The 13,650-nt window shown below is 40.7% G+C and overlaps 1 protein-coding gene across 1 annotated transcript in view; it reads right to left on the bottom strand.

The window, feature by feature from the left end:
- Window positions 1–1,587: 1,587 nt before the first annotated feature.
- Window positions 1,588–13,650, bottom strand: part of Ccdc68 (coiled-coil domain containing 68) — a 44,241-nt gene continuing 32,178 nt past the window's right edge. The window contains exons 8-11 of the mRNA XM_021151082.1: window positions 10,772–10,877; window positions 9,738–9,821; window positions 4,213–4,289; window positions 1,588–2,094 (exon numbers count right to left, since the gene is read on the bottom strand). Of these exons, the coding sequence (XP_021006741.1) occupies window positions 2,037–2,094; window positions 4,213–4,289; window positions 9,738–9,821; window positions 10,772–10,877 (325 nt within the window). The 3' untranslated portion in view covers window positions 1,588–2,036. The remainder of the gene's footprint in view (window positions 2,095–4,212; window positions 4,290–9,737; window positions 9,822–10,771; window positions 10,878–13,650) is intronic.

The raw sequence follows: 13,650 nt of genomic DNA, 5'->3' as shown, positions 1-13,650 counted from the left end.
GCCTGACCTAAAGCTTTACTACAGAGCAATTGTGATAAAAACTGCATGGTACTGGTATAGTGACAGACAAGTAGACCAATGGAATAGAATTCAAGACCCAGAAATGAACCCACACACCTATGGTCACTTGATCTTCGACAAGGGAGCTAAAATCATCCAGTGGAAGAAAGACAGCATTTTCAACCAGGGCTCTGGTGACCTCTTCTGAACTCCACTAGCACCAGGAATGCACATGGTACAAATACATACATGAAGGCAAAACATTCCTACAAAGAAAATAAAATGAATAAATCTAAAAGTCATCTTAGAAAATCTAGCAAACAATAGGCATGTCAGCAAAACACCATAAAAATGGGTTATAAAACATTTCCAAGATTGCAGTGCCTGGATAGATTTATGAAAACACCATGTTCTTTCACTTGTACATGCCGTTAAACACTTAAAAAGCAAGGTATTTCACAAGGCACTTGGATAGATTGGAAGCATCTTTCTTGAGAGGATAACCAAAAGCCTAAGGGGAATTTCCCTTTTGTGTGACTGTACCTGCTAGTGTTGTGTCAGCTTGACACAAGCTAGAGTCATCAGAGAGGAGGAAGCCTCAATTCAGAGAATGTCTCTATAAGATTTGTTTCCTCAATTAGTGATGAGTGGGAGAGAACACAGTACACTGTGGGTGGGGCCATCCCTGAGCTGGGGGCCCTGTAGTTAATAAGAAAGCAGGCTGAGCAAACCATGGCGAGCAGGTCAATGAGCAGCATCCCTCCATGGCATCTGCACCAGCTCATGTTTCCAGGTTCCAGCCCTGTTTGAATTCCAGTCGTGACTTCCTGCAGTGATGGATTATGATCTGGAAGTGTAAGCCAAATAAACACTCTCCTCTCCAACTCACTTTGGTCATGGCATTTCATCTTAGTGATAATCACCCAAACTAAGAGAATGACCCAGTGCCTCTGTCTCTGTCTCTGTCTCTGTCTCTGTCTCTGTCTCTGTCTCTGTGTCTCTGTGTCTCTGTCTCTGTCTCTCTCTCTCTCTTTCTGTTTATTCAACAGAGGCATGGCCTGCTCTCCTGAGTGTCAGCACTCCCGAGGTTCATTCTTACCCATCGCACCCACAAGCCTCACCTTAAATGGAAGCATCCATCAGGATCTGAAGACACTTTCACAAAAACACCTGAACAAACATTCCAGCTCACAAACTGCAATTGCTCCTTGCTTAGATAGCAGCCATTGCTCCACTGAACTGTACTGCTTATGTCATGATGGCAATACGTGGTAATAGCACTGTGTTCTACCCTTCTACATAGTCATCTTAGATAGCATTAATATCAAGGAGAAAATCAGTAACGAAGCAAAGTGGGCCACTTACAGCCATGTGTTTATGTGGGTGGTTTTCCTCTGGCAGTCTAGAACATCTGAAAAGCAGTAGCCTTTCTAAAGTGGTGCCAGGCAACCAGGCAGCCACCATTCTCAGCCTCAGAGGACAGTGTTTGGTGTCAAATGATCCCTGAAGATTCTCTGAGTTCTTCTTCATACCAACTGGTAGAGATAAATCAATTCTCTTAACCACATGGCAGGACATGAGACTGTGGCATGGTAAGATATTTATTACCTAAATGTCAAATTAAATTACATCATTCATCCATATACATATTTACATACTTCCATTTATTTATACATATACAAACCACTATCAGAGGTCAAATCTACAACCTTAAAAGAGTCCCGTTTGTAAAATATTTGATGATACAGATTCAAATTTCATTTTTTTAGGTTTAAAGCAGAATTCATCTTCCGTGTGGGAAAGCTCCTCCTTCCTTGGCTTTTTAAGTTATTTTGGGGGGAAAAGTTTCTTCTCTCTAGTAGACATTTGTTGAATTGCTTGTAATTTTACCTTCCTGTGATGTTATTGATGTATACTAAGTTACATTTAGATAAATACTGGCATGATGTCATTTCAACTTGGGAGCTGAAACTGCATTTTCAGGAATAACTAAAATCTATACAAGTCCTTCTCTATCAGAGCTGCATCCCGCCAGTTCATTTTCGTAGCCGAACTAACATCAAATAAGGAGAAGCACCTTCAGTCTTCAACTCACTGTAGACAAATAAAACAACATAAATTATCAAAGTGGAACAAGGTAGAGCCTAGTAAGACAATAACTCTACCATCATTATCTAGGGTTAGGCCTAGATGAGGTAGGCTTCAACTACCACTATACTGCAAAATCTTATCTTAGAGACAGCCATTAATGTATCTGTCCTGATGAATCCCCCTTGGGATATAGTAGAATCAGACAGCATTTATTATCAACAATTGTATCTAGGTTGAACTGGGCAGGTGTGAAGCAGTGTGGGAGAAGGTCGAGAGTTGGAGCCTTTCAACTCAGTGGAAATATGCAAACGTCCATGTTAATGACACTGTTGATCTTCCTATGGGGTTGCTCCTTCAACCCTTCCACTAACTCTTCCATAGGGATCCCCAGCCTCAGTCCAGTGGTTGGCTGTAAATACCTGCATCTGTTCTTAAAGCAGCTCCCCAACTCTATTTTGAAAATGAAGGACAGACTTTATGTCCTTAACATTTGAACTTTTATGTTTACAAAAGAAACAAAAAAAATGTCTAGTTTTGCTGGGCAGGGTGGCACATGCCTTTAATCTCAGCATTTGGGAGGCAGAGGCAGGTGAATTTCTGAGTTCAAGGTCAGTCTGGTTTACAGAGTGAGTTCAAGGACAGCCAGGACTACACAGAGAAACTCTGTCTCAAAAACCACCACCACCACAACGACAAAATATCTAGTTTCAATATTTCCGTTAGGAAGTTCCTCTTAGTTGACTTTTTCCAAGTCATAGAAAGAAAAAAGAAGACGTCATTAACAATGTAATCTTGAGCTGTTAATTACGTGTAGCTAAAAGACAGCACCAATGAAACTGTCTTCCCAGGGTATCTCTCTCTTTACCAGTCAGATTTGCAGCATCCCATGCAAAATCATGGTAAATCGATACAGCACTGTTAATAGGTACGCCCAGCACTTCCTCCTCCACCCCACTCTGGCTCGATTTCCCCGGAGTCAAAGCCGCTTGACTCTGACACGACGCTCATCAAGGTCTAGAAAGCAGTTATGCAAGGCAGAAAACAAAACTAACCAGCCTCCCTTCTCTGGGAAAGCTGGCTTTCTCTTTCAGTGCCTCTAGGGCTTAATTCTTTCTTCTTTTTAGGAGTTGCAAAGCCAGTGACCAACAAGTTGAAAATTCCGCACCTGGAGATCTGAGAGGACTTGATTCAAAATGGCTTCATCTCTACTCTCTAATTATGTACAGCATTAGCAAACTGAATCATTGTTGCTAGGAGTTTTAAAGAGAGAGAGATGAATCTGTCTGAATTCCTAGACTAATGTTAATCATAGCGAGTCTGATTTTCCACCTTAGGCCTGTGCCCGAGAGTCTCAGAAAATGAGATCCTTTTCCTGTAGGGACCAGAGAGTGGAATTCAAAAGCAGCTAGAACAGGAAGTTTTTAATCACTTTTTAAATGATTCGTGTAATTACAAGCTATGCTTTCTCTTAAATGAACATTTCCTAAAGCTTATGGAAATGAGACTGAAGTCCAGATTCAAATTCTACTTCAGCCAACAACAATAAATACCAGACACAAAGCAATCTGTCTGGTTTGAAGTAGCGTTTTGTTTGATTGCTTCCTTTGGTCATTATCACTGCTTGGAATCATCCATTGGTAGCTGGTAGTTTTTGAAGTTTTATGTCCTAGCAGTACAGAAAATAAAAAGAAACAGAACGACCTGGTCCTTTCCTGGGAATACTTACAATCCATTTGGCTGAGAGCTAATGAAAATTCTAGAAACGGCTAACAACTCATGATTAAAACATCTATCAATGGCACAAAGAACAGAACAGCTGAGGAGGAGGGAGAGTAGAGAAAGTTCTGAAGTCAAGTTTGAGCTTGGTTTAAAGCAGAGAAGGGGGAGAAGATTTGCATTTATTTATTCAGTATCAATTTATCCAGCCGCAAGTACTCAGTAGTGGATAATAACAGGCAATGCTGAACAGTATTTGGGTGATAAATGGTGTGTTGGTTAATCGTCATCATCAACCTGATGGGTTTAGAAGAACTGAGGAGACACACCTCTGTGGGTGTCTTTAAGGGAGTTTCTGGCTAGAATTTAAGGTGGAAGATGGGACTAAAAGGGAGAAACTGTTACCTTGTGGAGATGGCCTTAGATACCGAGGTCCTAGGTGTTTCAGTCCAATGTGCCACCCTGGTTTTGAGTTCTTTATTCTAAAATTGGAAACCATAAGGAGAGAGATCAGACAGCAAATCCACAAATTGCCTCAGTCCACAAAGCTCACGCTCTGCTGCACCCCCCATCCCCAGCCTCCTGCCTACAGATAGAGGATACTTGCTATAATTATTCCATTAAGACCAAGGCAAACAATCTGTAAATGCACCCTGAAAATTACATAATGTTCCAAGGGGTTAGAATATAGTACGCTGAAATTCAACCTTTGAACTATTTGAGCTTATAAAGATTCCTTTTCATAGGCAAATGAAAATAATCTTAGTAATACACATGATATTGATTAGATGATTTTCTTTCTGATGCAAGCTCTTGATTAAAAACCCTATAAAAATAGGCACAATGTCTTCTTAATAGTTCATGGGGTCTGCATGTTCAACTTTCTTGATGTCTATACTCCTGGTAAAGCTATCAGTGTTGCCTTTCTTATATAAGTTACTATAAGAAACAGAAACATATGGTCAATGGTACATATTGATTCAGAGAAGCCACTAGTTTTAAGAAAGCGGACATTAAAATGCAACGTTTTGAGGAACAGACATCAATTTTGATAGAAGTTAGAAAATTAATGAATGCCTAGGATATGAGACCTTTGTCAGGTATTTTATATACATTACTCCCCTTCATATGATTGACTCAGCTCTAGACAATGTATTATTTATTAAAAGACTCTTTATAATATATAATATAGATTATATAAAGTTAATACACATGTTAATACACATTTTTTAAACAGAATAAGACTAAACAAACTCAAGTTGACAAAGTAGCTGCTTTGGGTAAACCCCAGGTAGTGCATGCAGCCCTCACACCCAGCTGTGGCCTGTCGGCAGGCTATTTAACACAACAGCCCATTTTCTTTTCCCTGTAAGACATTATTTTTCACTGTGACCACAAAATTTAACTCAGCCTCCCCACTTTGCAAGTGAATAAGCAATTATTGCAATAGGTACAGATATTTAAGAGTGTCTGAAGGGAGTCCGGGTATAATAAAAATGTAACTGAAAAAAATTCAACAGTCAACTGAACTAGCCATTGAGCCTCATACCCAACCCACCCCAGAAATACAGTATCTGTCACATGTACATCACTAATCCAATACCAGGGGGTATAAGAAGCCAGTGATAGCATCAGAAATTTCTCTTTCAAGTTGTAAGATGCATATTATCATTGAAGTGATAAAATAAATCAAAAACAATTTAAGAGATGTCATAAAGCAATTAGTAACTGATGATTACAGAAAAGATGTAAAACCAGAGTGTAAAAGATGTAAACCAGAGTGAGTGGAATAATTTATGGTGTTTTCATACACATAGAGACTGAACCTGGACCTTGAAGGCAAAGGGGGAATTGGTGAAGTAGAACAGGGAAAAACCACATGGCTGTTATTCCTACCCTGCAAGCCCAGGGTCAACAATATCACCTGGGAACTTGTGGGCTCTACATAGTCTCCATCCCTGAGGACACGTAGAATCACAACCCAAGTGTCTACAGATGAGTCTAATAAAAAAACAGCTAGCCCATTAAGGGTGGGTCGATTTTGAGAAGTAGTGAGTTAAGGATAAATCACTGTGTCCAGCTATGTATCAGAAGATGGCCTAGTCAGCCATCAGTGGAAATAGAGGCCCATTGGTCTTGCAAACTTTATATGCCTCAGTACAGGGGAACGCCAGGGCCGAGAAGTGGGAGTGGGTGGGTAGGGGAGGTGGGGGGGGAGGGTATGAGGGACTTTTGGGATAGCATTGGAAATGTAAATGAAGAAAATACCTAATAAAAACAATAATAATAAAAAGGGCTAACTAGAATTAAAAAAAAGAATTTTGAGGAGAGCTTTAAGATGGATGAAGGGGACAGCGTCATTAGACACTATTTCATTGTCGTATCTCAAGTGTTAAGCATGTACATCTCATCTTGAAAATATACTTCCGCTATGACAAAATGATAATGAACATTACCTCCTACTAGGAGACCAATGTAATGTATGCACACATAAATGCAAGCTCATACCATAGGTCAAGTATGAGGCTGAGAAAAGTGATAGTTTTCAGTATCTCACACACAACTAAGCAGTTGAAAATACAGTCGTACACTGACAGCCTTCATTGGAATAAAAATGTACTCTGATTAGACAATTATGTGGAAGCTGTTTGGATATTTCCCCCAAACAAATCCCTGCTTACTCAAGTTGGGTCCCAAACACAAGCAGGAGACATGGACTGTTGAGTTTCAACATGAATGCTGAATTTTTCACCCAATCTTAGTCTCCATTCCTAATCTTTTCTAATTTTTCCCTTAAGACAGCCATGTGCCTAACTCTTCATTACATCACACACATTATAAACCTACATACCACTGGCCAGACTATGTCTACTATTATCATGACTTTATCCTATAGCAGTTCATTGGCAATGGTATTCTGGTAAAGCACTTTGGACACTTAATTTTTTATTGACATTTTGTATGAATTGTATTTTAAGGGTAACAATGATTTCCTAAAGTAATATAATCTTTAATATTTAGAAGAGGCAGTGATTTCTGAAGACATCATTCCCTATGAATGGATCATTGGGAGTTAGAAATGCAGGGAATCGAATCGGAATTTTGAAACTATAAATTAAGCCGATGAAAGACATGGAACAGTGGAAAGAAAGACATTTATTTGGGTTGTGTTTAACACAATTTTTTTTTCTGATATTTCAAAGAGTTTTAAAAGGCCGAACAGAGCCGGGCGTGGTGGCGCACGCCTTTAATCCCAGCACTTGGGAGGCAGAGGCAGGCGAATTTCTGAGTTCAAGGCCAGCCTGGTCTACAAAGTGAGTGCCAGGACAGCCAGGGCTACACAGAGAAACCCTGTCTCGAAAAACCTAAAAAAAAAAAAAAAGGCCGAACAGAATATTTTTAAAGTAGAGTTTAGGAGTCAATCTTATCCCCCAGTTAGAGGAAAGGAACAAACATGAAGATGAAATGAAGAGAAAACTATGAGGGAATACGTCGATGACTTCAATGCTAAGAGCAAAATCAAAAGCGCTCAATATAGTAACTTAGATAATGGCAAAGACAAATGCATTATTACGTAACTTTAACATAACTATTCATATCTCTTGTTCTTCTTAGATATATTTATTTTTTATTTTATGCCTGTGAGTGCTTTGCTTGTATGCGCATCTAATGTCTGTGCCAAGCATTCATGCCTGGTGTTCCCCGAGGGTGGAAGAAGCCATTTGCTTCCCAGGAACTGGTGCTATGGACAGTTGTGCGATACAATGTGGTTACTGAGAATTGAATCCCAGGCTTCTGCTTCTGTAAGAGTAACAAGACCTCTTAACTACTGAATTGTTTTTCCAGTCCTAACTATTCACTTCTAATCAGTAAATGCAAGTGCTTATATGGATGCTACACATATTGATATGCATGTGCCTACACATACACTTATCTGACCACCTAAGTAGATACTAGAGTAGGTCATGTGCTTTAAAGTCAAGGACACTCAACTGCAGTGACCTGCAGTTTGCTTGAGTGCTGTGGCTTGGATGAGAATGGCTCCCATAGGCTAATATTTGAGTGTTTGGTTTCTAGTTGACTATTTAGGAAGATGGAATGTGTGGCCTTTTTGGAAGAGCTGTGACACTGGAGATGGATTTAAAGGTTTCAAAAACTCATTCCAGGTCAAGTCTTGCTCTGTCCTCTGCCTGCAGTTGAGGATGTAGGCTCTCAACTACTGTTCTACCATGCATCCTGTCTTCTACCACAATCCCCACCATGATGAACATAGACCAATTATGTAAGCAGCCTCCAATTAGATGTTTTCTCTTTAAAGCTAGTCATGGTGTCTCTTCACAATAGAACAGTAATTAAGACACTGAGTATCTTTTTTAAAAATTTCCTATTTTCTCTGAATTTCATTCACCACTTTTAAAATATATGAAAGGAAGGAAAGAAGGAAGGAAGAAAGGAAGGAAGGAAAGAAGGAAGGAAGGGGGAAAAGACTTTCTCCTGGAGTACCTTTGATAATTAAACATGCATAAAGACCTGAATTCCACCCTAAGCATCTTATAATCTTTAGACAGACATATAATCTCAACCAACACTCAGGGGGCAGGGTGTAGTGGCAGGAATATCCAAAATTAAAGGTCATCCTTGGTTGTGTAGTAAGCCCCAGGTCATGTGTGTGTGTGTGTGTGTGTGTGTGTGTGTGTGTGTAGGCATACACAACACTCAAACACACACATACACACACACACCACACACACATACACACACACACACACATACACACACACATACACAATGCTTGTGCTTTTATAGCTTTTGTAGCTCCAAGGGAATGATTATAGTGCTGACAAGGAAAAAAAATATCTACTAAAGAAAATAAAAGTTCAGAACATAAAGACCAGGGTTCAGCTATACTCAGAGAATCTAAGAAAACACTGAAGGCTATCATCACTGTGAAGTGTCTGAAGCAGATGGAATCTTACTGTGCAAAGTCAGGAAGGATTGATTTTACAGGAGAGAAAATGACTGCTTAGGAACAAAACCATGTCTCTCACAGGAAATTAAAATACATTGTTTCTGCTTTTTTTTATTTTGTTTTGATTTTTAATGCCTTATAATAATATTTAATTTAAAATGGCTGTCCATGATGAGTTGTTGAGTCAAAACTAACGAAAGTGGAATTTAGTGCAATTGTAAAATTATTTTAAGTTTTTAATAATCATTTTTTTATATAGCTTCCACGTGGCAACCCCTTGATTTTGCCGTTGCAAAGAATCTTCTACTGTGAAGGAAATCCAGCTCACACCACTTGTCCAACCCACTTCCAGGAAAAGCAAGTCAGTTTACACTGAGATGGAGGAACACTGAAAAGCATGACATTACCAGACTTTGGGATGCAATTAAGCCTGGAGGCAAATCCAGGAGGGGTGCAGATGAAGGAGTCACTGTTCAGGAAGAAGGATGGGAAAAGGAGTCAAGAAGCCTTACCTTCGGGCTAGAGACTCTACACAAGAGAAGCCTTGACCAAGCCTTAGCCCAAGTACGGTCTTGTCTTGCCAATACAGTACCTATCCAGGGACAATGCGGATGAACCTTTAACATTTATTTACTGTCTAAATCTAATAAAAATGAGGTAATGTTTGTTCAATAATAAATTAGTCATAACGTAATAGTGAAAGTGAGCTATATTTTCCCATGCATAGCATGTTCGGATACACTGATAAAGACACGGAAGACTCATGCGTAAACACAGGGTACATGTACTTACCTAGAGACACAGTCAGAGGCAATATGACACACAAGAACATTCAAAGTCAAATAGGCACAAAACCGTGCACAAGCATATACATAGGTGGTAGTTTATCATTTACACACTGGCATACATTTACACATACATGTACCAACACAGACATATACAGAGCAGACTCTCTTCTTACCTGGGCTTCAAGCAGGGTGACCTTTTCTTTCAAATTTTCAATTTTTGTATCTTGCTCCTTTAAAGTATTTTTTAATCCTTCCATCTAGAAATCGGGAAGAACAATTTGGGAAACCCTGTCAGACCATGAGGGATAGTTAACATTAGCAAAGAATTGCTATGGTCAAATGATGTTCCTCAAATAGAAAGACAATCCCACAGCATGAGCAGACCCAGCAGGCCACTTTAAGATAGCAAGCCAAATTGGCACCCAGGGAGGAAACGATCAGAGGTCCCACTCTCCCTTCTCATTTATAGGAGAAAGATGCCTACAGAAAAAGCCAGCAGGTTCAGAGGAGGAGGAAGGCTGAAGCAGGTAGCAGGTATTTCACACTGGGGAAGAACTTGTTGAGGAAAAGCATTCCTGCTCTGAAATAGCTGGATTCACTGTTTATGGGGATATGAGTATGAAACAGTCAAGTCTTGTCAGACCTGAAAGTCCAGCTACCCAGAAAGCTGAAGCAGGAAGATTCCAAAACCATGGCTAGCCTGGACTGCAAAGCAATTCCTAGACTACTGTGGTCAATTGAAGAAGACCGTATCTCAAGAATACAAGTAAAATGGGGCTGTGGCTATGGCTCGGTGCTGGAGCACTTAGCTAGCATACTCAAGGCGTAGTCAATCAAAATTATTAAATTAAAAATAAAAATCACACACACACTCCAAAAAACCTGATTACTTAAGAAAGGTTTGAATCCCCTACAGTCCTCCATATAATAGTGAACACCATCTGACTCAGAACACATCTGCTTGTACAACTAAGACATCTAAAAAGCAGTTAAGACCACTTTCTCAAACTCTCTTCCTATAGAAGCTGAAAGGAGTTGACATTCTAGACAAGAGGAGCCCGGAGCCAGGAGCCAGGTTGCCTAAGAAACCAAAAGGGTACATCAGTGAGAAGGCAAGCCATGGAGCCTAGCATGCCAAGTGGTCCAGCTTTGGCCTTTTGCACTGTAAACCTGTGATCTAGCTGAGAAATGTGCTTGTTAGTCTGACCTCCTGGATGATGCTGCGCAGGTTCTGGTGCTGGGAGTGGATCACAAACTGCAAATGGGAGATCTGCTCCTGGAGGATGGAAATCTCCGTTTGAAGATCCTGGCAACTGAAATGCACACAAAGGTGGGTGGGGGAAATGAAGGATTTTTTGCTACTCTAGCCCTCCCCTCTTTCTGTTGAGCCTTGTGTGGCTAAGATCCCAGGTATCCACACACCACACACACACACACACACACACACACACACACACACACGGAAAAGGTCTGCTCTCTGTTTGCCTATGACCATGGGTGAGATAAGAATTGAGGTCACAAACTGCTTCTGGATGAGGAAAGAGATCATTGGCTAAAAGTGTTTGCCATGTAAATTTGAGGACCTGAGTTTGGAGTCCCTGGACCAGTGTAAAATTGAATGTGGTAGCTAGCCTCTGTTTCTGTAACCGGGTCCTTTAAAGGGTCCAGTCCATAGCAGAAATGCAAACCCTGGTCTTTGTCTTAGAAAGAGGCAGCAGGAATTAACCAATTACATATACATCAATGTGTTTTTCCTTTCCATGTTCATGGCAAGGAGTTGGGAGTGAAAATAAGCTGGATATGGATTCTGGGTAGAAACATTTATACTCCTCTGATTGGAACAGAGCAGACTGTAAACTCTCAGCCATCTCATCATTCCTGAAATCCATGTTCAAGGAACGGCTACTGATGCATTGGTTCACATCAACATCAGATTTGAGTTCTCTCTGGGATTCAGCATGAGCAAGTTCGTTACCAGGGCAAAGGAACCTTGTGAGGACATTTCATGATCACACCAAGGACCATGGACTCTCAGGTCTACAGACAGTCCAAACTGAAAATGAAAGAAGCCCCAAGCTAGACAGTCAGCAATTCTTGGGATTCAGGAAGGCTGGGGACAGGCAAACATGTCAGCTGACATCTGAGGGGGATGGATGCACAGATTCTGGAGAGGGAGAACTGTTGAAGAGATTTGGAGGATGGGAGGGTGTAGAGCCTCAACAGAGAACATTCTAAACTCATTGCAGGGTATGAGGGAGTTGCAGGGTGCAGAAGGCTATGGAAGTTGATGCTAAAACATAAAAGATCCTCCAGTGAAGGCAGAATAGTGAAGAAAGAGAGTGACCATGGTGTGCTTAGTGGTCTGATTTGCATCTCCAAAAAGTAAAGAGCAAGGACTCTGGGTGCTCTGTTGAGACATAGGGCTTTAACTGCACGTGAGGTTAGGGGTTTGTAAACTCGACCCAAGCTGAAGTGATTTGCGCAGAATGAGGCAAACCTGAGAAAGTGCATCCATCAGACTGGCCGGTGGGCAAGCCTGGAGGCGGTTTTCTCGATTAATAAAAATCTAAGCAGGTTGTCCTGAGTTCCAGGAGAAAGCAGGCTGGGTAAGTCATGAAAACCAAGCCAGTAGGCAGCTCGTCTGCATGGCGTCTCCTTCATTGCCATATTGAGGAATAAGAAAACTAGAATCTGAGGTCATTAGACGTTTTCAGAGATGAAAGAAAGGGTAACCAAAGCCCTCCGTGGCAACATGCAAGGCTCTGCTCTTTCTGGGAATACTGAAAGCAAATTGAAACAACCCCTTCTGAGGAGCTGGGCACTTGGGAGCTCAGAGGCTTTCCTTGAGAAGTACATTCATGCAAACATGGTTGTACTGTAAGTAAGCTGCAAAGTGCTTTACCAGAGATGACAGCAGCAACAGGAAGTCAATTTCAGTTTTAAGAAAATCTAAGAGCCTACACGTGGGACTGACCAAGGTCCTCTGGGTGCATGTTATCGTTGTGTAGCCTGGTCTTCTTGCTAGACTCCTAACAGGAGAAGCAGGGGCTGTCTCTGATTCTTTTGCATGCTGTTGGAACCCTTTCACTCCTACTGGGTTTACTTGTCCAGCCTTAAACCAAGAAACTTGATATGTCATGTTTAGTTGATATCCGTGGGAGACTTGCCCTTTTCTGATGAGAAACAGAGGGGTGGATAGGGACAGGCAGAAGGAAGGTTGCATGGAGTGGGTAGTGTGGACTGTGAGGAAGGAGAGAAGAGAAACTGCTGTTGGGATGTAAAAATAATAATGATGATAATAATAATAACTATTATTATTATTATTAACTTTTGTCTTTTCCTTATGTCTGTCTAACCACAGACTAAGAGAAATTTCTTATTTGTGGCTCATTAAGCAAGCTTTGATTGCTTCAGTTTCAGAGTCCAATTTATACTGATTTCCCTTTTGCTGTCACCTAGCAAAGTGAGCAATGAGCCTTAATACAACTTAGAAACAGTAAGAAGGGGCTGGAAAGATGGTTCCTCAGCTAAGAGCAATGACTGCTCTCCTGAAGGTCCTGAGTTCATTCCTAGCAACCACATGAGGGCTCACAACCACCCTGTAATGAGATTTGATGCCCTCTTCCAGCACATCTGAAGACAGCTACAGTGTACTTATGAATAATAATAAATAAATCTTTAAAAGAAAAGAAACAGTAAGAAGGAACAAAAGTGTTCTTGATGTCTACAGCCTGAGAACTAAGACTGGATGTTCAGTTACCTTTCTAGAAACAAAGCACTCATTTCCACTCCAGGAAACTTCTAAAACTTCCTCAGAAATATTTTGAGAATTTCATACAGATTGCTCACACTCAGCAGAACTAATAGAAAAAAATAAGTTTGCTAAAAAGAAAGTTTTTTTAAAAATATTAAAGAAAATCATCAAATTCAGACCACCTGGACTCTTATAGGAAGGAACGTTGCGTAAGTCCAGAGTTTTACTTGGAAAAGATCTTTTACATTTAAGGTCGAAAAGGGTATGTGTGTGTGTGTGAGAGAGAGAGAGAGAGAGAGAGAGAGAGAGAGAGAGACAGAGAGACAGAGAGA

The sequence above is a fragment of the Mus caroli genome, chromosome 18, assembly GCF_900094665.2.
Source record: "Mus caroli chromosome 18, CAROLI_EIJ_v1.1, whole genome shotgun sequence".
Classification (NCBI taxonomy): Eukaryota; Metazoa; Chordata; class Mammalia; order Rodentia; family Muridae; genus Mus; species Mus caroli.
The sequence above is the reverse complement of the archived record's forward strand: the minus strand, read 5'-3'. Positions and strand labels throughout refer to the sequence as shown.